General features: G+C 37.7%; 1 protein-coding gene across 2 annotated transcripts in view; it reads right to left on the reverse strand.

The window, feature by feature from the left end:
- The window catches only part of LOC115781172 (chemokine-like protein TAFA-5), a 95025-nt gene that overhangs the window by 32744 nt on the left and 39257 nt on the right, over window positions 1-23024 (reverse strand). For both annotated transcript variants that reach the window (XM_030730667.1, XM_030730666.1), the window contains exon 3: window positions 5351-5478. In XM_030730667.1, coding sequence (XP_030586527.1) covers window positions 5351-5478 — 128 coding nt within the window. The remainder of the gene's footprint in view (window positions 1-5350; window positions 5479-23024) is intronic.

Raw genomic sequence — 23024 nt, forward strand, 5'->3', positions numbered from 1 at the left:
AGGCACTCGTTTCACTCAAATGCCTCAGTTCAAAACTATTACATCTGTTGGCTTTCAGGTAGACCTTATTGGAAAGAAGATGAATTTTCCCATTATTTGGGGGTAATGCAGTATGATGACCGTAGAATAAAATAGTAGGCACATCGGCAGGTTGAAAAGAACTTTTTTTTAATTAAAACTTTTGTGCATTGCCCACTGTGACAGTTTGTCTTTGTACTCTGGCCTTCTCATTAACTTGAATGGGAGGGATTTTAATGATTTTTTGTGAGTTTTAAAACAATTTAAAAAGCATAAAAGGCTGAGCCGGTTGCAGGTGGACCCCCTCCTTCTCCTGGGGTGTATCTACTTTCCACTATAACTCAATTGCAGAGTGTCACCAGGAGATGGTGCTTTCTTCACAAAAACTTTGACCACTTAACAATGAACTATGAATTATTTTTTAAAAAGGCGCTTAACAATGGGATTTATGGAGTGATGAATCAAAAGTGGAAATTTATTCTCAAATTGTCATTAATATGTATGGAGGAGGTCAGGAGAGAGGTATAACAGTGAGTATCTACAGCTGTCTGTCAAACATAGTGGAAACTCTGTCATGGTTTGGGGCTGCATTTTAGCCGGTGGTGTTGGAGAGCTTGTCAAAATTCATGGAATTATGAGCTCAGAAAAGTCCCAAACACACTGCCAATGCTTGGATAGAAAAACATACAGCGGAATACTGTCAGTTACGGATTGACTTCCCCAGAGCACAGACCTCATGATTATTGATTCTCTTAACAGAGAACGGAACAAAAGGCAGCCAACATCTAAAGAAGAGCCTTGAGTGTCCTTTAAGAAGCCTGGAGAACTATTCCTGAAGACTACTTAAAGAAATGAAAAGAAAGCTGCCTAAGAGAGTTCAGGCTGCATTTAAGATTCAAGGTGGTCAGAGCAAATATTTACTTTCAACCTCTGTTTGAACCTTATACATTGCATTTCTGTGTATATTTGCATGTTTCAGTAAATGGCAGCACCTATTTTCTGGAAAATATAAAGAAATTAGTCGTAGCTAAAAGAACAGAACCTCAGAGGAAGAGATGCCATACATGTGGAGACCTTATTTCCTTGTTTTGGTTTAGAAATTCCTATCTTACCTTATCTCACTAAGTGGATTACTTCATACTAGTGATGAAGAAAAGCAAAGCCCAAATGTAAGGGAAGGAGAGTGTCACAGAGATTTTGTTGCCTGTGGACATGCATAACCAGGAACTGAAGGACATCAAAAGTGTTTAGGACCTAAATAATTTTCCCAGGAGCATGGATCTGAAGTGCATTACAATTAAGAAATGTTGGGGTACTTTATTAGGTGAACAGGTGTACCTGATAAAACTGCCAAAAAGTGTATGTAATAAAATAACCCCAAATCTGCCTAATGAAATGGCTAAAGGTGTACCTAATAGGAAGGCCATAATAAAGTGACCATTGTTGTACCAACCAAGGTGACTTCAGGTGTACCTAATAAAATGATCAGAAGGGTATCTAATGACACCATAACAAGTGCACCAAATACAGTAGCTAAAGATGTATTTAATAAAGTGGCTTTATTAGGGCACAAATGTACCCAATAATTCAATCTGAGTAAAAGTATGCTGAGAATTTCTAGTATATAGATTTCTAATATATGGATGCAATAATATCCTTCCAGGAAAAGACTGTGGCTCACTGTAAGCACAGATTTTACTGAGCAGTACATATATTTTCAGTATGATAACACTAAGAATGGCAGAAACATTTACAATTTGAATTTACAGTTTTTAGTAACTCCTTGGAGTTTATAAAATGTGTTGGTAGACAAAAAGAGCTGGAATAGAAAAAACATCAGAAAAATAACAGAGCTCAAATTCTGCATTAGGTGACATCATTCATTTGGAAAAATGTCATAAAAACCTAAATATAAAAACAAAAACTAGAAACACAAAAAATACAAGTACAAATGCTCAAAGAGTATTCACATTAATAATAAATTAGGAATTTAAAATAGGCATTAATAATAATAATTTTTCAGCAACAACAATTTCCTGAAGAAAATACAGAGTGAATGCTGAAAGCTGACTTTTCTTTTTAATTGAACTGCTATAATTGCTGAATCTTGGCTGAAGCTACTGAAATGCAGAGGATTGTTGTCCTGCAAGGAAATTTGAAAAACAACTGAAAGTTGAAGTTTATTTCCTAAGAAGAGAGTCCACATTTTATCTGCAATTTGATGGAAAACTTAGACATTACTAACTAGAAAAAAACTGAAAGCAAATTATAATTGCAGAAGGCTGCATCAAAAAGGTTAAACATGGAAGGCTTGAAATTGGCTTAAGAGTTTGATACCAATGGGTTTAAAAAAAAAAATGTGACAAGAAAAGAGTAGAATCAAAGATCATTGAATGCAAGTTCACATGCTTTAAAGACTTCATACTGATCTTTATCTAATGCCTCCTATAAGCTTGTGTGTGTGTGTGTGCATGTGCATGTGTCAGTGCGAGTGTGTGTGTGTGTGTGTGTGTGTGTGTCAGAGAGAAATAAATTCAATTCAGCTGAAATGGCTTTTAAGCTATAACTTTCTTTGGGTTTTATGTAAAAAAAAAATCTGTGTTTTATATCCTATGCTTTAAAGTGATTCTAACAACACAGACAAGTTGAAATGAGTCGAAATGTGGGAGAATCCACTTTAGACAGGCAGCTTACATGAAACAGTTTCAGTTCTATTCAGTCAGATAAGATCTCATTCAATAATCTGAAGGTCATCAGCCGACACAACTGTCTCCACATTTGAAACACCTGCCTGCTGAAGAGAAATCCACTATTAAAAAAGCAATAATTAAAAAGCCTTAAGTGTAAGTAAGTGTCAACCTGAATGATCTTTAATTCCAATAAAATTAAATTGATCAACTGATAATAACTGCCCACAGCTTTCAGCTGAGATGCATTTACTGTTTCCATGATGATGTCATCTTCACTCTCTGCCACTCTGGGGTATATTCCTGTAAAATTTTGGACAAACACACCTATTCAAGACCATAACTGCTATCAAAATGCTTTCAAACTGTGTAGTCCCAGTGACTTGTCCAGCCCAGTAGTATTGTTTTCATGTTCTTGGTCTCAAATATGTGGTAAAAGGACCTCTTTTTATTTTTTTTTAAAAAGGTGTTTTTCTGCTTTTTATGGAAAGTCCTCACTCAAAAGACAATGTCTCTCTGTGTTTCAGAAGGTACTCCTTCTGTTATCTGTGTATCTGTGAGCTCTGAGAGAAGAAATTTTCCCATGACCTGAATATAAAATGACACCTATACAGTGAAAATTGTGGGCTCAGCAGCAGTTGAAACACAGAACTTTCAGATGAATCTTTGGATTTCTCCCACTGACCAGCAATGTTCCATGCAATACACATCCATTATAAACTCTGAAAGAGGCTGAAAATACCCTGAAAACTGCCCATACAAGACATTGAAAAAAATGCATGTGAGTAATAGTTGAATGTCTTAACATTGTTTTAAAGTTTGAATGGTGTCTGCAGCGGGTAGTAGTAGAGTTAGAGTTGGAAGTGAAGTAAGCTGAATGAAACCAAGTTTAATTTTTAATGTTTTTTTCAGGGTTGAAGAATGGTGTTCACTAGAAATAAAAATGCATTTTGTGTGTCCGAATATGCTCGAACACAGTCAAACAAGGGTGTGCAGAGTACATTTTCAGTGAAGGATCTCAAAGCAGAACGAGAAAACCAGAAAGAAAAACAAAGCAAGGTTTGATGGCCAGCTGTAAGAAATGCAAGTGGAAACTGTCAGCTCTGATAGCAGACTGTTTACACTCATCTTTCAGCAGTTGATGTGATTTTTTTTTTTGTCATGTAAACTAGAAGTAATTGATTTAAAGCTAAATTTTTCACCCATGTATAAACAATCATATTTTTATTCAGCTTTTTGCATGTAACACTGCACAAGGTAAGACTAAAATAAATAAATAAACAATGACTACATGAATTATGAGACTTAATAGTCCACTGAGCTGTACATTTGTGAGCATCGGGGAGGAGGCTCTGCTCACATGAATACATGACACTGGCTAAAGTCCCATTAAATTCACAAGTTTTCAGAAAAATTGACCTCTGACCTTTGCCTTGATGTCAATCTGACAGATTCAAACTCGTTCAAGATTTTTTGTAGCTGCATCTATGTGGGAATTTGAAAATCCTAGGTTGCCAAAGTTTTTGTGGAACAGATGCCGCCATTGCCGACACACACACACACCCACACACACACACACACACACCGGCAAAGAACAGCAGCCTCTTTATATGAAGATGTTATTAAACCGATTTTAAATTTAGATCTTGATTAGAAATAATTAGAAATTAGAAATAATTAAGTGACATTAAGATAAAAAATTTTCCCTTTTCAACTCATTATCATTGTCATTTTTTTCAGTTTCTGGTTGAAGAACCAATAATATAATTCTCAAAATGGCTTTTTGAAAAGATTGTGAACTTGAAGCTCTATTTTTCATGGAGTTATCTGAATGAACTGTTGATGAACTGTAGGGGATTTTAAATGCCAGAGAAAAAAAAACAGAGGAAAAAAAAAGTAAACAGAAAAAAAAATCCAATTCACATCTGTTGGATGACATCACAGCTGGGTGAAAAAAAAGTTCCTCCTTCACAAGCAGCCTGCACCGATAAACACTCCACACACTATACAACTGAGGGAAGGCAGAACAATCTGTAACAACTGCACCATCTAACCCAGTGAGCAAATAAATACTAAATATAGAAAGTTAAATTGAGTCAATGAATTTAAATAAAACTGCTATTTTTTCAACAATGAATAAATAAAAAATGGAAGAAAAAAAAACAAGATTTGTAACTTGAATTAATAAAGATACAATGATTACAACATTATATTCAAAAATGAATACAGTAAATCAAAGGACAAAAAAAATAAGAAAAAAAGACTGAAAAAAGCTAACACGTTCTTAAAATTGACCCAAAAATTTCCCTCACAATATTGTTTGAGTTCTGTAGAGCAGTTTTTGTTTCAAATCATAACAAAATCATTAATTTGTTTGTTGTTTATTTCCATTCATTTAAGCTCTTTTTCTTCATTCGTACAAGTTATGTGAACATGAATGGCACTCACCAAAAATTTGTAATTCACAGTGCCACAAAAAAATATACAAAATATGCAGAAATATGATATGATACTGTTTGGACACTGCAGCAGATTTTGCTTCTATACTGTCTGTTCACACTTGCAGTTAAATCAATTAAATCAATTTCCTAACATATTTTCAGTGGAAGCATGTTTCTATTTGTCATCTAAGGTTGAGTTCTCACCGTGGTGGTTTTCACTCGGCCTCCTGGCTGAGTGCAGGTCCAGCCTGACTGATTGACCAGGAGATTGCAGTCTTCATCATCCAAGCATGGAGTCATCTCACACCACTGTCGACTCCTGATGATACGAACTGAGGAGGAAAACAACAGGAGAAGAGGTGAGTATATTTCAGCTTTACCCCTCTGGGGTTTAGGGTCAATTTTTTTTATTTTTTATTTTGAATGCTTTTGATTTTACCTTTTTATTTCATCTTAAATACTACCTTGCCTTGCTTGGTATAATTTTTTTCAGCATAACCTCACATGTGACTGTACAGTTTTTTTTTTTTTTTTCATTTTGACATACTGTATTAACACATTAGAGCTAAAAAAAATCATAAAGTCAGAAAATGATTTTTTCTGTAAAATCCACAAACATGTTTAATGAGCGTTTTTCATAACTTAAAAAAAACACGAGGCATTGCCTGCATTTTAATGCAAAATGCCTCGTTTTTTTTTTTTTTTGTATAACTATTTAAAGAACAATCAGGTGTCACATTAAGATGCCACACAAATTATTTGTGCCACTCCAAAAAAAACAGTTTGTGTCCACCATGACAGAGGGGCACTCAAGACTGACACTTCCAGGTGTGCCACTCCTCCTGTTTGTACACGTGGAGACAGCATTTACATTTGAGTCTGCTTTTGGTGGCTTTTTGACTAGCACCTGCTACACACTAAACACACTAAACTAGACACAAAATGTCACAAATCTCTCACATTTCAAAATTTGCAATTATATTGCTGTCTCTCTTACACCTCTGTCACTCATAGAACTTTCATAATTATAATTATTTCTCATAAGTGAGGTTTAAGTTAGTCTATCAACATGAGTTAAAAACCTTTATAAAGTTTGAAGACTGCACTTTAGACACAGGTTGAAACAAAGACTCAGCAACTCTATGTCTTGCTGCTACATCATCTTAAATAACACAGCAGCCGGCACGTCTGTTGACTCCAGAGGGTTAAGCCATTTTTGTTCATTCATCAGCACCTCAGTGCTGAACAACCCAGTTCCTCCTCAAAATTTTCACTTTATCATAAATATCAATTTTTTTTCTTGTTAATGTTACTCCTTTTACTCTTAGAGTATAAACACTGAAGAAATAATGAGCAATCTCATTGTAGTTAAATGACCTTATTTGAACCTTCCTCATAATCTGTAATCTATATTCTGCAATAGTATTCTGTGTTTGCATAGAATTAACACAAATGCTGCTGTACACTATCAGGTGCATGTTATCTTAAACTGACAATGTCATTTGGACGCGCCGGCGTGTTCGTCGACCCCAGCGGGTTAAAACTGTGACAGTTGGCAGGTAATCACTTTTCCAAAACCTTGTTCAAACACATATTCATCCACAAATGAAAGGCCTGTCTCCTGTGCAAAATATTATTACTAACAAGTCTACAGATGCACCAATGTATGTATATATTTTTATACATTCTATTTTTTGTATATTTTACACATTGTTTATTTCTGTATATCTCTTGATTATTTTGATCATACTAGATTATAATATTTTCATTTTAGAGAGTTTGATTTTCTGTTACATGGCACTGAACAGGAGTGGCCCTCCAATCTCATTGTACATCCTGTATAATGACAATAAAGGCATTCTATTCTATTCTATTCTATTCTATGACAACTATAAAGCAGCCCATATTAACACGTGATGAGGTGGATAACAATTTTAGTATTATAGGTAAGACACATGCAGAATCTTTTCTAAGATTTTGGCTTGTCCCTCAAGACAGTTTCAGAGATGTCCAATTTGGCATAATCAAAATAAGCTGTTGTGCCACAAAACATAAAGCTACATTATGCAGCGTTGCACAGTGTTAATTGTTGAGGCCTCGTAGCTTCAGGATACACATTTTTCTTCATATATTTTTCAATTTTTTTCCTTCAACACAACAATGCAGTATTTTTGAAGATACTCATACAAAAAATACTACACTTAGGGTATAACATCAAGCCTTTCTTATTCTCTGATACTGACTTGTGGTATATGGTGAACTGTGATAAACTAGGCCACGATTTTGTTAATCACCTGGGACACAAAAAAGTGTGACATTTAACTGTGTTCTTATGAATAGCAACAAGTGTTTTTTTGGTTTTTTTTGCATTGATGTAAAAAATATAACTGTTCAGGCTGTACAGCTTTTGAAACATCAGCTGTCCCACATTTTTTTAGATGAGCAGTGTTTGGGTAAAATGGGCCAGCTGATCAGCAAAAATTGGCCAGTCGAACTACAAAGTGAAAAACAAAATGAAACAAAAAACAAAAGAAAACACTTCTGATAATAAAAGTGAAGAGGCTTGCCACTACAAATCCTGAATTTAAGTTAGAACATTGGAGTGCGTATGTCTATTCAGTTAAATATAGAGATGGGAAAGTTATGCTGTGTGTAGATTTAGGTGAGGGTGAGCCTTTTTTTAATTTTGTAGGCTGTACTGTGTGGAGGCACATCATTTCAACCGGTCTGGTGATGACTTTATTATTCTGAGCATGTGTAAAGACAGGCCAGAGGCCTTGAAAACTGAAGGGGGGGGGCTGTGTGTGAGAGATGACAGCACATTTAAAAAAAGAGGATGTATGGCCTTTTTTTTTTTTTTTTTTTTAACAGACAACACCCATTGCATTGTGGGGTCCCCTGAGTCTCTCCCTCAGACCACTCCTCCACCTCCACAACCTCATGACTTGTAAGACACATTTTTGCCCCCAGATCTGTCTGAGGAAACAGCAAACCACATTAAAAAGAGTTATGCTACAGCTGTGAACTCAGTCATCCTGGTCAGATACAGCTAATTGTTTGAGATCTGAGTTTTTCTATGCTTCATCTCCACCATCTGACTCTTTCTGTGGTTGTACTACATTTGGGAAACTTAAAGACCAAAATGAACTTTTGCAGGGTGCTGTACAGGTGGAGAATGTTCCAGAGGGACTCCCTGTGGATGCTACTGAAGGCCTTTTTGAAGTCAGTCAAGTTGATGGAAAGAGGCTGTATGTATTTCTGCACCACTCGATGATCATCCTCAAGGTGAATATTTGGTCGATGCATAATCGTCCTTGCTGAAAACCTGCCTGTTCTTCACACAGGTGTTCATCAGCAGCAGCTTGCAGTTGTCGTAAGACAACAGCACAGAACACATTCCCCAGGATTGCAAGCAAGGTGATGCCTTGCCAGTTTGTGTATTCCATGTTGTTGCCTTTCCCAGTCTTTGGGATGGTTTGTTCGCCAACATTCATTGAATAGTCTTGTCAGCATGCTTACAAATATCACGGCTCTGACTGGATTTTGTCCTTATCAGTTGTCTCTTTATCTTTTGCATTTTAATCGCCAGTGGACTTTTTGCTCGAAAATATCACCTTTCTCCACATGCAGTAGTTCTTGCACCTCTTTGATTGAAGTCATACATGCTGGTTCAGTCTTTCACAGAAGTGTTCGACCCAGCAAACATCTTGCTCTTCTTTGGTCAGCAGGAGCTTTCCATTCTTGTCCTTAATCACAGCAGGCTATGCCTTCCAAACACCTGAGAGGTCTTTTAGTTATGGTGACATTCCCAAAAGCTGCTTCTTGGGCTTTGGTGCATTTCTGCTTAAACCCGGTTTTCTGGTCTTGCCAACAGCAGCTTTATACTGCTCAATCCAAAGTGATGTATTTCAGCACTGCTGTCTCCATGAGTTTCTTGATGATCTTGTTTCACCTTGCTCTATTTAGGTTTGCTGTACTGCTGTTAAAAAAAGGGTTTATTATTGCCAAGTCTCATCTGGAATCAGCTGCCACAGGTATTGTGAGTTATGTAGTTTCAAACGATGTGAGAAATGTTAACTTTGGAAAACAAGAAGGGAATAAATTGTTGGTGCACACTAACAGACCAACAAAAAGACCTCCCCTAAGATATGTGCGTCACAAGTGCCTCTAATGAATGTAAACCAACTGCCAATAAAGCTGTCAAAGCAAGAAGAGATGTCAGAGGGAGACAGCAAGTTAAAGGGACAGGAGCATCAGTGAGGTGCTTCAGGGTATGATCAAAAAACATATTCTGAGGCTAAACAATTATGGCACTCATCCAGAGCCTGTCAGGATAATTAAATGTCTGAAAACAGAAGTCATCGTGTTCACCGTACCATACACACAGATGTCCACTGAAAAATGCACAGTTATTAAAATATCTCCAGTATCTGCAATAACCAAGTGGAACTCTGGAATTCTTCATTTTCTTAAATGATAAAGACTCTCTTGAATAAGTGCTGCTTAATGGTGTTAGCTTATCTCTAAAATTCATAATACAATTAATAAAAAACATGAATTTCATCTCATGGCTGGTCAGAATGCATAATACCGCATTAAGATTGTGTCAGAAAACATATTTGTAAAAAAGATGAAAGTCTCACCTAGTTTCAGGCTGGGACACATTAAGGCTCTACAGCATGCTAATGATGAATACCCATAGACCACAGGGTGCCACCTAAAGGACAGGTCATCGGCTATAACTCATGAGGATTTTGGTGCAGGTTACAGATTATTCTGCTTCAGCCTGGGATTCAATGAAGGGCATTCAGAGAATGTGTCATTAATTAAAATGGGCAACATAAGACACTGAAACCCGTTTCACAAATCCTCTGGATCGTACAATATATCCTATTTGGATTCTGTTTTGGATTCAGTTACTGAAATATTAATAAAGACGAGACAGAGATGTTTGGACTACTACTAAAAAGTCAACAGGACTACTGTAGAATTAACAGCACTGTTAAAAGAAGAATTATTAAGTGGACACATTTTCTGGGTGTCTTAGCGTGTGACCAGCTCCCAACAAAGACTATCTATACATTTCCATGCATAAGCATAATGAACACGGACCCAGCTACCTTACCTGGGGAGCATTGGGTGACATTCTATATCACAAAAGACAAGCATGGGTTCTTTTTTTTTTGGTTTGGCAACTCACAAGATACATTTCCGTCTGTGATGAAACATTTTTTTAGTGAAAAACTTCACCACTATATTGTGTGTTTTTTCTCTCATATACAAAAGAGGGCTGTTTATAATGTTGTCATGTTTTGTTTGCTAACAAAATGCAATCTGTTCCTGTATGTTTCCGATATAACTTTGCTTGTGTACAACATAGACAATGATGTTATGTAACAGTGATAATAGTAATACTAATAATAAAAGTAATAATAATAGAAAAAATAGTACTACTAATAATAAAAGATAATAATAATAATAAAAATAATAATAAACATTATTATTATTATTATTATTATTATTATTATTATTATTATTATATTGAGTCAGATCTATTTATTAACATTTTTTAGTACTCCAAATCCATATAATGTCAAACAAATTATATTTATTTTTTTCCCCTTTGAAATCAAAACATAAATTTTATTTTTCTCACACTGGAAAAATGTTTTTATTTGTTTTTGTGGCATCAGAGAAACTTTCCCATTGACCAGTAAAAAGTTACTGCAAGATGGAGCAGTGAGTTGCTTTTTGGAACAGCAAAAACTTGTCTGTTAGGCTTTTAACAACTCCACCTGCAGATGTGCATCACAGAGTACACTAAATTAAACTGGTGGGTGGGCTCAATTGCATTTTGAGAGAAGATCTAAAAATAGGGTTATTTTTAGAGTTTTATAGGATTCTAGATGTTTTACTGTCTGGTTTTAAAACTCGCCACAGCACTGAATCAGCACGTTTAAGAATTATTAATGATCTTTTAGGAATTACTGACTTTGCCATTCTTGTGTTTTTAGATCTGACTGTTGTTTATTTATCACAGACAATATTTTCAGTTCATCCTGATGACTGTATCTTCTTCAGCTTTTCTGCCATGTGAAGTCCCACAAGTTTCAATTCTTTGGCCAGTCCTTTTCTCTCTTTGTCTTCTCCCCCTGGGGTTGATATAACAAAAAAAAAAAATGGCCTAGCATATCATTTGTATGCAAATGACACCAAAATTTATATACCAATAAAAATAAATGATGTAAACAACCACTGGAGTGTCTGCAGGACATCACAGAATGGATGGCCTTAAATTGTTAAAATTTCAATGAAAGTAAGATTCAGGTCATTGTGTTCAGACCCACTGGTGTCTGCTGTTCCTCTCATAGAGGAAGGTCAGATCTGCATTATTTAATTTTTTTTTCCCATTTTTAATGTCTTATGGGGCTTTTGTCACAATGTGTCTGAACTACTGTAATGCACTTTACACTGGCCTTAACAATGCTTACCTTGCTTGCCAGCAGTTAGTCTAAAATGCTGCTGCTAGTCTTTTAACTGATACTTGTAAATTCAAGCACACTTCCCCCATCCTGGTCTCCCTCCACTTGGGAGGGAACCGGGATGTAGAGGAAGATTTTAAGATTTCATTATTTGTTTTTAAATCTTTTAATGGATCAGCACCACCTTAAATATCCACCTTACTGTAAATATCTGAACTGCTGACTCCGTACGTCTCCTTGAGGTCACTGAGGTCTATGGACAGGCTGCTCCTGGTAGTCCCAGAAACATGACTGAAAACTAGGGGTAACTGATCTTTTTCAGGTATAGCACCTGAACTTTGGAAAGATCTGGTCCCACTCTTAGCCTGTTTTAAAACACATCTTAAAATATATTTTTACTCCTTGGCTTTTAACTCGGAATGAGAGCTGGGTGTTTTTACCTTGTATTTATTTTTGATGTTTTATTGTTTTTCAGTGTGGTGTTTTGGTGCTTTGTACAGCACTTTGTCAAACTCTGTTGTCTTTTTTTTTGTTTGTTTGTTTGGTTTTTTTTTAATGCTCTAATAAAATTGGACTGGACTGGACTGGACTATTGTGACACTCCTACTCTGAGCAGAAGTCACTTTAGTACGTACCGCTAAACACTGTAGCTAATCTCAAATGCCCCTTAACAGCAGTAGTATTCCCTGATACTGACCAGTTCTGGGAACACAAGGATGACCTACACAATACCAGGCAAGTGGTTTTAATGTTGGTAACGTAACATGAATGTAATCTAACACAGTGTGCCATAATCTCTGCCCATTTTTATGCAGATGACACAATTATTTATTGCTGTGCTCGTACGATTGACATGGTTTTCGAAAACTTGCAGTTAGCTTTCAGCAGTATTCGGTCACAGCTGTTTCAGCTCAGGTTGGTTTTAAATACAGAAAAAACGAGGTCATGTTGTTTTCAAATAGAAAGAGGGGGCCAGCAGTACTTCCCTCACTTGTATCATTTCAAGGTACTATTATTGAAACTGTGGCCTCATATAAATATTTAGGTACTGTGATCGATGACAGTCTTTTCTTTAAGTCACATATTGACCAACTGTTAAAGAAACTGAGGCTGAAACTGGGTTTCTTTTTCAGAAACAGATCATATTTCTCTTTTACTGCAAGGAAAAGACTTGTTGATGCCCCTTTTTTACGTCACCTGAACTATGGTGACATAATTTACATGAACGCCCCTGCTCATTCTCTACGTCTGTTGGACTGTTTATCATGGGACATTAAGATTTATAACTGGCTATAAATCCCTAACACACCACTGTACTTTATATTCACTGGTCAACTAGTCTTCATTGACCTCATGCAGGATGGTTTATTGGTTTCCTTTTATCTATAAATCTACTTACTTCCTTCTTATTTATCAGATTGCATGTCATGTAAACAGATAAGTCATAATCTGCTTTCTCTGGATTTTATTACTTTCGTCATTTCGTACAGAGATTGGAAAAAAGGGTTTTTCCTTTTCTGCCACATCGTGATGGAATACACTACAGAAGGATTTGCAGCTCCCCCAAATGATTTTGCTCGTTGACTTTAAAAAATGTATAAACAATTTTGTGAAATCTTTCCTGGGAACTTGTTCTTGTTTTAATATGACTGTGTAAACATTTGGCATTTTATTCACTATTTATTGTTTCTATTTTATTGTTGAATATTTATTATGTTTCTTGAAACAGGTCTCTCTTGTAAAGAAGACACTGAGTCTCAATGGGACTAGCCGCATAAATAAAGATTAAATAAATAAATAATGTTATGTAGCATGACATACTGTCATGGTCAGTGTTTTATGTTTTTGTAGATGAAGTCTGTTGAAGTCTAATTTCTGTAGTTGTGTTTCTAAGTTTGCTCATGGTTTAGGTTCTTAGTTTATTATAGTTTTCTGTTATAGTTATTTAGTTCCTGATTCCCTTGTTCTTGTCTTCCCCGTGTTCTTGTGTTCCAGTGTCTATGTTATCCCTCCTGGGTCTAGTCTTCAGTGTTTGTGTTTCTGGTGTCTGTGTCTTCCCCGTTTAGTTATATATTTAGATTCCCTCTGTATGCCAGCCTCCCCATATGTCAAGTCTTCGTTGTGTCATGTTTGGTCACTTCCTGTTTTATTTTGACAGTTCCTGTGCTTTAAGTTTATTTTTGCTTCCTGTGTCTCATTAGTGTATTCTGATCACCTGTGCCCCTCACCTGTTGCCGGTTCCTCTATTGTCTTTCTGTGTATTTATTGTCTCAGTCTTCTCCTTATCTCTTGTCAGATTCTTGTTGTCGTTGTGGCTGTGCTCTGTTCTTGTGTTCCCCTGTGCTGCTAGTGTTCTTAGTTAGTTGCCCCAGTTTAGTTTGCCTTAGTTTTGTAACCTGCCTTTTGTTCACTTGCTTATCAGCCATAATAAAGGCTTATTTTGTTAATACATCACTGCCCGCTCCTGAGTCCAGCATTTGGGTCTTCACCTCCACACACGCCACACAGTCAGCTCACACATGCCGTGACACATACCATACCATATAATATACTTTAACAGCATAAAATGGAATGACCTGAGTTAACGCCACTATGTGGAAATCAGCCACACACATTCACACACTATCTATATAGTGAGGGAGTCTGTCAGTCAGATGATCCTCAGCTGATGTCTTCTCTCTTTTTCAGTATCCCATTTGGAAATAAATTTATCACTTACAGGGTTTTTCCTGCTGTGTGGAGGGATTCTTTACTGAAACAAGCTTTCCACCCTCGCTCTAATTCCTGGCACTAAACTGCACTCTGAGCCAGGTCTGGGGAAACATGAAGAAAATGAAATACTCTAGAGGCCTGTAATACATAACCTGGTAATCAGCTCTCCTATTGGAGAGGCAGTGTAGTGTTGTGAATGTGATAGCCTGTAAGCCCCCAATTATCAAACCAATTTCCTATTTAACAACAGCAGCACTGCTTGGCCATGATACTTAATAATTAAATTCTCACAAACCTCTATCAAGATGGAGAGATTCTTAAGGAAGAGGAAATACTTCAGCTGCAGCAGTTCATCTTATTGAAAAAAGTTGTTTTTAGAATTAATGTTTAGGACAAAATATAAATTAAAAATCTTACATTTCTGTTGGAAGTACAACAGGTTTTCTTGATCCTGGTGTCATTAATAAGAAGGGCAAGGGAAAAATCATGATTTTATATTTGATGTACAGTAGCAGTAAAAGCTTGGCTAGACTGACTTCTAAAACTATTTGCTACAGTGGAGAACCCAGCCAAGAGGGGGCACCATCCAGTATTACTCCTAGTCTAAGCCCAGATAAATGGGAATGGTTGCATCAGGATGGGCAACTGGCATTTGCGAAATCAAACATACAGATCAATAATAAGATTTCCATATCAGACAAGTCAACTGTTGACCAGCAGTGTGCTAGTGGAAAGTAGGCTATTGTTAGCTGAAGATACAGGAGGAGGAGCAGGAAGGGTGTATTTGGAGGGAGCAAAGAGGAAGGGAAACCAGGAGGGTAGAGGTGAGAGTACAGACTTTAAATGTGGGGATTGTGACTGGGAAAATGAGAAAGCTGGCAGATATGATGGAGAGACGGAAGGTAGTTATATGTACAAGAGACCAGGTGGAAGGGAAGCAAGGCCAGGACCACTGGAGGTAGCTTCAAACTGTTCTACCATGGTGTATATAGGAAGTGAAATGGAGTAGTTGGAAAAGTGTGCGAACAGTGTTCTAGAGGTTGAGACGATCAGACAAGATCGTGAATCTGATTTTGAATGTTGTCAGTACATATGGCCCACAAGTTGGATGTCAGCTAGGAGAGAAAAAGGAAATATGATGGATGTGGTGGCAAAGACCGCTCCGGGAGGGATAGGCTGGTGATTGGAGCAGACGTCAATGGATATGTAAATGAAAGGAACAGAGGATATTCAGGAGGTGTTGGGTAGGTATGGTATTAAGGAGAGGAATGTAGAAGAATGTAGAATGAAGAATGTAGAAGACAGATGGTAGTGGATTTTTCAAAAAAAATGGAAATTGCTGTTGATCAACATATTTCAAGAACAGAGAGGAACACAGAGTGACATTTAAGAATGGAGGTGGACTGTGTCTTATGCAAAAGCAGCAATTGGAATGATACAGGAAATTGCATGTGGTGTCAGGGGAGAATGCAGAGTCTGTAAACTAAGAAGAGAAAGTATGTGAAGGCAAAGCTAAGGGTTAAATGGTGGAAGGTGAATAAGGAAGAATGTTGCATAAAGTTTAGGGAAGAGTTGAGACAGGCTGTGAGTGGTAGTGAAAAGTTACCAGGAACTAGGAAAGTATCCCTAAACTGGTGAGGGAAACTGCCAAGGTATTTGAAGTATTCTCTGGAAAAAGAAAAGAAGACAGGCAGGCAGGCTTGGTGGTGGACACAGGAAAGGAGTGGAAAGGCCGCCATGGATTGATTTGGGGGGTTGCATGTATGTTCTATAGTCATATTTAAGTGCCTTATTTCTCTCCTTTTGTAATTGTTTGCACATTTGTGGATTCATAATTAAAATAAAAATAATTGATCAAAAAAAAAAAATAAGGAAAGGAGTGGAAAGGAAGAGGTTGTTAAAGATGTGCGATTGTTACTTGTATATAACAGTAATAAACTAAACTAAACTAAACTAAGAGCACCACAGATGTGTTTGATTTGAAAGTGTTGAGAAGTATAGAGAACTTCAGAAGGATTTGCAATATGTCTGTGGGAGTGAAATACAGTCATGAAAAAGAAAGTACATCCATATCAAGTCTGTTTGAGGTTTTACGCATTTGAAGATTTAAAAAAAAAAAACCCTAGTCCTTAGTATATAACCTCAGAAGAACAAAAACACATGACACATTGTACTGTGTCATTATTTACATGACAAAAATTAAGCCAAAATGCAGAAGCACTGTCTGAAAAGCTAAGTGCCCCATTACTGCTTCCATGGGAATTTAGAGGGTGATTAGGAGCCAGGCACTGCTAATCAGTGATGATTTGATTAAATCATCAGAAAGTGTGACCACCTCTTCAAAAGCAGACATTATGGCAGTTTGCTGGTCTGCAGTATTCATGTGCATGTTAACAAGACTGCCAAGGAGGAAAGACATATGTAATGATGTTAAAGAAGCAATTGTTGATGCCCATCAGTCTGGAAGTCTGGGAGTTTTGCTCTTGTTGCCAGGGATGGGCAGAATCTAAACAGTATTTCTGGAGCATGGATTTAAGGGTCTGGTGCCACCGCTCTAAAACACCTTGATTCTCAGGGTGATAAGCATTAGACACCACATGCTTGATTCCCAGGGATTTCATACTCTGTTTAAAGAGTTGGGACATAAAGTTAGTGTCGTGGTCTGTCTGGACTATTTTGGGAAGTCCAAAGGTGGTGAAAATTCTTGGTCAAAACAATCAGGGGAGCAGTGATACTCCAAAGAGGGACTGCTTCTGGGAAGCAGGTGGCAAAATAAATCATTGTTAACAGAAACTGATTAACACAGTCACTCTCACCATCCCCATCACTTGAGCCACCAACCCCAACAAACGCTGATGCCAGACATGAATTTGCCAAATCAGTGTCCTCTGCCTTTGTGCGTGACTGAGCTTGAGTGAGCATGTTAGCAGGAGACACAGACAGGTGACTACTGGACAACTCGTCCAGCCCTGACACTGGTGTATCTATAACCTCGGGGATCAGGAGCACTCTCCCCCAGCTATGTCATTTACCATAATCCGCTGACTAGCTTGGAATTAACATACACCTGATGCAGGGGAGCAGCGACATACCCCATCTCTACACCCTGTACCAGAATACTGGTGTGACAGGAGGAAGCCTCATTCAAGGGGAGGATATCGGACAAAATGAGGGATCGGGACCCACCAGTATCTCTCAGGATTTTAATGGGTTGCTCATCCCCCGTATTCCCTGTTAGCGACACTGTTCCATCAAAGATGACTGGCCCCACTTTTTGGCATTTGTCCAGATCTTGGGGTTGAATGGTTTTGATTAAACACATTCCCTTTGGTTGTTTAGCAGCTACCCCTGCTTATAGCTTTAGAGCCAGAAACACAGCCACCACATGTCTGGGCGCCCAGAAGACTGTGGAGATTATAGTGGACTTTAGGAAGAACACAGCCCCTCTACCCTCCATCATCCTGACTGGCACCCCCATCACCACAGTGGACTCATTTCGCTTCCTGGGAACTACCATCACCCAGGACCTCAAGTGGGAGCCCACCATCACCTCTGTCGTCAAAAAGGCCCAGCAGAGGATGTACTTCCTGCGGCAGTTGAAGAAATTCAACTTGCCAGCAAGGACCATGGTGCAGTTCTATACTGCCATCATTGAGTCCATCCTTACCTCCTCCATCACTGTGTGGTACGCTGGAGCCACCACTAGGGACAAACAGAGACTACAGCGCGTTGTGCACTCTGCTGGGAAGGTGATTGGCTGTAACCTCCCATCTCTCCAAGACCTGTACACCTCCAGGACACTGGGGCGTGCAGGTTGGATCACAGCCGACCACTCTCACCCTGGGCACAGACTTTTTGACCCTCTCCCCTCAGGCAGGAGGCTACGGTCCATTCGGACCAGAACCTCCCGCCATAAGAACAGTTTCTTCCCCTCTGCTGTTGGACTCATGAACAATAACCCTAAGACTGTTACCACCACCCTCCACAAACGCCGATGACCCTATGTTTATGCACCTGTCTGATTGCACTGATGTACATATTACTGGACTATAGTTTACATTCTTTTATCTTTTAATTATTCTCTGCACTGTATATTTTGTAATATTGTGTTATAGTTATAGTTCTAATACCTCTGTATATTTGTAATTTGTATATTTGTAACATTGTCTTTGGCCAGAAAGACAATGTTACAAACCTCTCCATATCCGCACAGCTCAGACGATACACACATTTAAATCTCTATTAAAAACACATTTCTTTTCCTTGGCATTTGGCTGCAGTGCTACCTCCTTTTAGATGATTGTTTTATGGTATTTTATGGTACTTGTTTTAAACGTTTTAATTTTTAATTTTCTTATGTTATTTATTGTTCTTAATGTTTTTATTTATTTATTTTTATTTTATTTTTATTTTATTATTTTATTTATTTATTTATATATTTTTATTTTTATTTAGTATAGTCCTTGGGGTTACAGATCTTGTACAGCACTTTGGTCAACGTCGTTGTTTTAAATGTGCTTTATAAATAAACTTGACTTGACTTGACTTGACTTTTTATACTTATTGTTTTTTATGTAAGCACGAAGTACTGCAGCAATTTCCTAATGCTGTGAACCTGTTCACCCATATGGCAATAAAACCTTCTGATTCTGATTGTGACAGAAAAAACAGAGCTTTTCAGCCTTCACACCAGTTACAGGTGGCGCTTTAACGGTTTCACTATCTCAGTGCGTGTTAGTAGGAGGTGAAACATCTTCAAAAAAACTTAAAGAAGTCCAGTTGCCTTTTTTAAGCTCTTAAGATTACCATGACCTGGATGATTAAGAACCTACACAGACTTGGGAATAGTTGAAGATTTTTTAGGGATCATGTAAACCTCATTCACCTGAAATTATCTTAATGTTTGACCAATAACAACACAGGATGGATGAAACTCTTTCAAGGTGAAGCATGTTGCAGAATGTAGAAAACAGAAAAGAGACTTTGAACCAATACTACGTAATGGAGATGCAGTGGATTAATAGCATGTATCAGTAAGTACCTGAACACCTGTGAGTGCTGCATCACTACTCTGACAAATTAATGACTGCAATGCAGATCCATCCACCACCACCGAGCACAGTTCATTTATCCAGAAAAAGTGGAGGCCATTTTGTAATGGCATCATTCATCAAAGACTGCAACCGGAAGGAGGGTTGCTCCTTCGTCTCTAGAGAATGAAATAATCGGACTGGAAAGAACGAGGTAGGAATGAAGTGCAAATGAGGAGAAAAAAATTAAAAAATGTGCTAAACTTTTAAGTGGACACAGACACCAATGTTACATGTTCTTGTTTTTCAGTTGCAAACAACCCCGTGAATTCCAGCAAATGTTCCAGCAAAAGTTTTTTCTTTCTCACTGTTTCTTCTATATGCTTTCTTTTGTCTTCAGGTCCGAGGTTAGTTCAGGTTTCAACATCTCAGAGTCCAGGACTTGTTTTTGGAGTCACTGAAAACACTGCCTGTCTGCCCTTTTCAGTTTGTCTCCAAAAGAAGGCTTCTCTCTCATATGTTTGCATTTTGCAGCATGGCTCAGAGCCACATGATTTGTTTTTTATTCATCGGTATTAGTCTAAAGTTCATTATAACAAAGCAGCAGCAAGTGTTATTCTCAAAAAGTAACATCTTTTCATTTTATAACTTAGAACATGTCTGAAAATTAGAGGAATTAGCAACAACTGTTGCCTGCTTACTTTTTTATGATTTCAGTGAAACTCCCAAGTCAGAAAACATCTTTGTAAAATCAAACTCACACAGACTTTTTAACTCCTGCATTTTACATTTGGATTTTTACATTCTGATGAAGTTTGTATATGTGTAAATATGAAAGCTCTCTCTGGAGGTTGATCTTTCCCTGGAACAGAGTGTGACCTTTGCTCATGAATCAGGACTCGGGCTGATGTTCGATAGTTGAGCTGGAGCTATGAGATGTGATAGGACAGAGAAAAACAGACTGCGGTCTGATTTCCCCTCTGTGCTCTGCTGGTGAATTTCAGCAGCAGAAAACAAAATAAAAAGCAAGTGGCTGCTTTAGATACAAACTGACAAAATTCAACATGCACCAGCAGAGTAAAGGTCACTAAGAGCCAGGGTGAGCTACTACTTTATATATTTTTCTGAACAAGTTCTTGAACAAACTAGTCTGCTTCATTTCTATAAGTTAACAGAAAGGATATTCAAATGTCATTAATTGCAATTTGCTTGAGAAAGCATTGCGACTCCTTCAAATTTTTGCACACTGACTGCTGCAGATTTTATTTCAAAAGGTTAAAATGGGCATTTTTTTTTTTTAGTTTGCTCTCATCAACAGTAAATTGAAAAAGTCTTTGTGTGTTTTTTACATTTATTAGAAATCAAAATGCAGTATTTTCTAGGAGCTCCATTAGAATCACAAACAGCTGTGAGTCTTCTTGGGTCAGTCTCTACAAGCATTGCACACCTGGATTTATGCACTTTATACCCTTCCTCCTGACAGATCCTCTCAAAAGTTCTGTCAGACTACATGGGAAATGTCTGTGAACTGTCATCTTCAGGTCCCTCCATATCTGATGATTAAATCATGACTGTGGGTCAGTCGAGGGTACTTGAGTCGATGTGTCCTGAAGCCTCTTTAGAATTGTTGGGGCTTTATGCTTTGTGTTACTGTGGTGCTGAAAGGTGTATCATCACCCAAGTTTCTGCGCTGTGGAGCAGGTTTTCTTTAAAGACCTCTTTGCATTTGGCTGCATTCATTGTTCCTCAGGTCTAGCCATTCCTCCCATTCTTGTTGCTGAGAAGTATTCCCATAACATGATGGTATTTCCAACATTTACTACAGGGATACTATTGGCAGGTGATGGACAGTGTCTGGTGTTGAAGAATCTTTGTTAATGGTCTCAAGAGTCTTTGAAAACCTGTGTTTGCTGCAGAAAATACAAACTTATATGCAGGTTATAAAGATGCTCAGATAAATACTATTGACTTTGCTTTGAGTACTTTAGGAAAGCTTTATCTGTGCTTTCAAAAATGGTGATTTTGCTGGGGTGTCAGCACCAGCAGCAATCCTATAAAATTAGTCAGGTTTGGTCTAAGATTTTAACAGATATCCAGAATATATGTTTAGAAAACAGGGTTGCCCTGCTCAGGAGTGCTCTCACATTGAATACAGAAAGCACAAATTTTAAGTAGTTGAACTCCAAAAACACAAACTTAAATCTGCTGCCCATTTGTCATGGGTTTTGTATGTATTGTAATTCCTGGTTTGTTTCTTTATATTCCCAAATTTTGGTTCTGTTTACATTATTTTCTGAGTGTACCTGCCTCCTTGCTGTTTGTTTCCATGTCAAAAGACCAAAACCATAATATGTGTGACGTTTCAGTCGACAGCTGCTCTTCCTCAGCTGTGGCCTGAAACGTAGTATGGTTTTGTATTAAAAATTATTCAGGAGCTTTCACTGGTGTGCGGACTCTAATTTTTAGTTGTTTGTTAGGGCACCCAGTTTTTTACATTTTTGGATTGTGTATGTCCTTATCTCCATTTAGTCTGGTTCCTCCTCCTGTTCTTTTTTGCGTTGTTGGCACCCCACCTGCTGTGTGAATCATTTTGCGTTGTAGTTCTCAGTGTAATTGGCTCCTGACCTGCTGAGTATTTAAGTCAGATGTTTGCCTGCAAATAAAGCTGAGGGTCAAGTAACGTCCTGTTTCCTTATATCTGCATTTGGGTCCTTTCCTGTCTGCCACACAGCGTACATATGACACATTAGCTGTCGCTAGCTGACAAATTGCAACTGCTGGCCTAGCAAAGTAAAATGGGACATGTCGAAATCTTTGCCAGGATTTCATTGCATAACTAGAATCAACACACCGCTGGTCTGTGTATTCACTAATCCATCAACTTTTACAGTCTCTCCAGACTTAAATAATTTGAAGGAATTTTTAAACAATACCCCCTTACCACACGACAAAAACTGCTCAAGAATTGCTTAAGGAACAAGACAAAGAGCCCAATTCTCTAACCCATCCTCCACATTCCCCAGATTGCAATTAACTGAAGCACCCACTAGGATCCACTGGAACAAAAAACAAGGTTTAATGCTTATTCACTGAAAGTATTATTTTGGAAACATCTTGCAGATGTGATAATTTTGAATAGTTTCTCCTAAGTGTGATTATCTCGACTGCATGAAATTGGTGCTTAAGTAAGTAAAACTATGAATGAGAAATTATTTTAAGTTCTTTTAGGCAAATGTTCTCCTTCTGAAGGAGACACTGGAAAATTTCTTTAAGTCTGCAAAAACAGCTGTTCACAAAATCACCAGGAGAGCCTGTAATTCCTGCAGAGCAGACAGAGTCCCTCCAGCTGTTGTCATAGTTTCCAGATGGCAAAGACAGAAAAAGAAAGAGGATACATCTGGTGATAAAATGCAATTCTGCTCTGTCTAGGCTGCGACTCTCTGAATGTCATATTCAAGAACAGACTTGAAGAACTTAGAAGGAAGCTGCAGTTACATGTTTGTCCCACAAACTAGAAGTACTGGGCTATGAAGTGATCTGTACTCTTAGAAGGGTCTGCATCCTGGGTACAATCTGTGAAACAACAATCGCTCACAGAATTGTTAATTAATTTTTTTATACTCCTACAAAAGCAAAAAAGAATCTGAAACTGCT

The sequence above is a fragment of the Archocentrus centrarchus genome, chromosome 6, assembly GCF_007364275.1.
Source record: "Archocentrus centrarchus isolate MPI-CPG fArcCen1 chromosome 6, fArcCen1, whole genome shotgun sequence".
Lineage (NCBI taxonomy): Eukaryota > Metazoa > Chordata > Actinopteri > Cichliformes > Cichlidae > Archocentrus > Archocentrus centrarchus.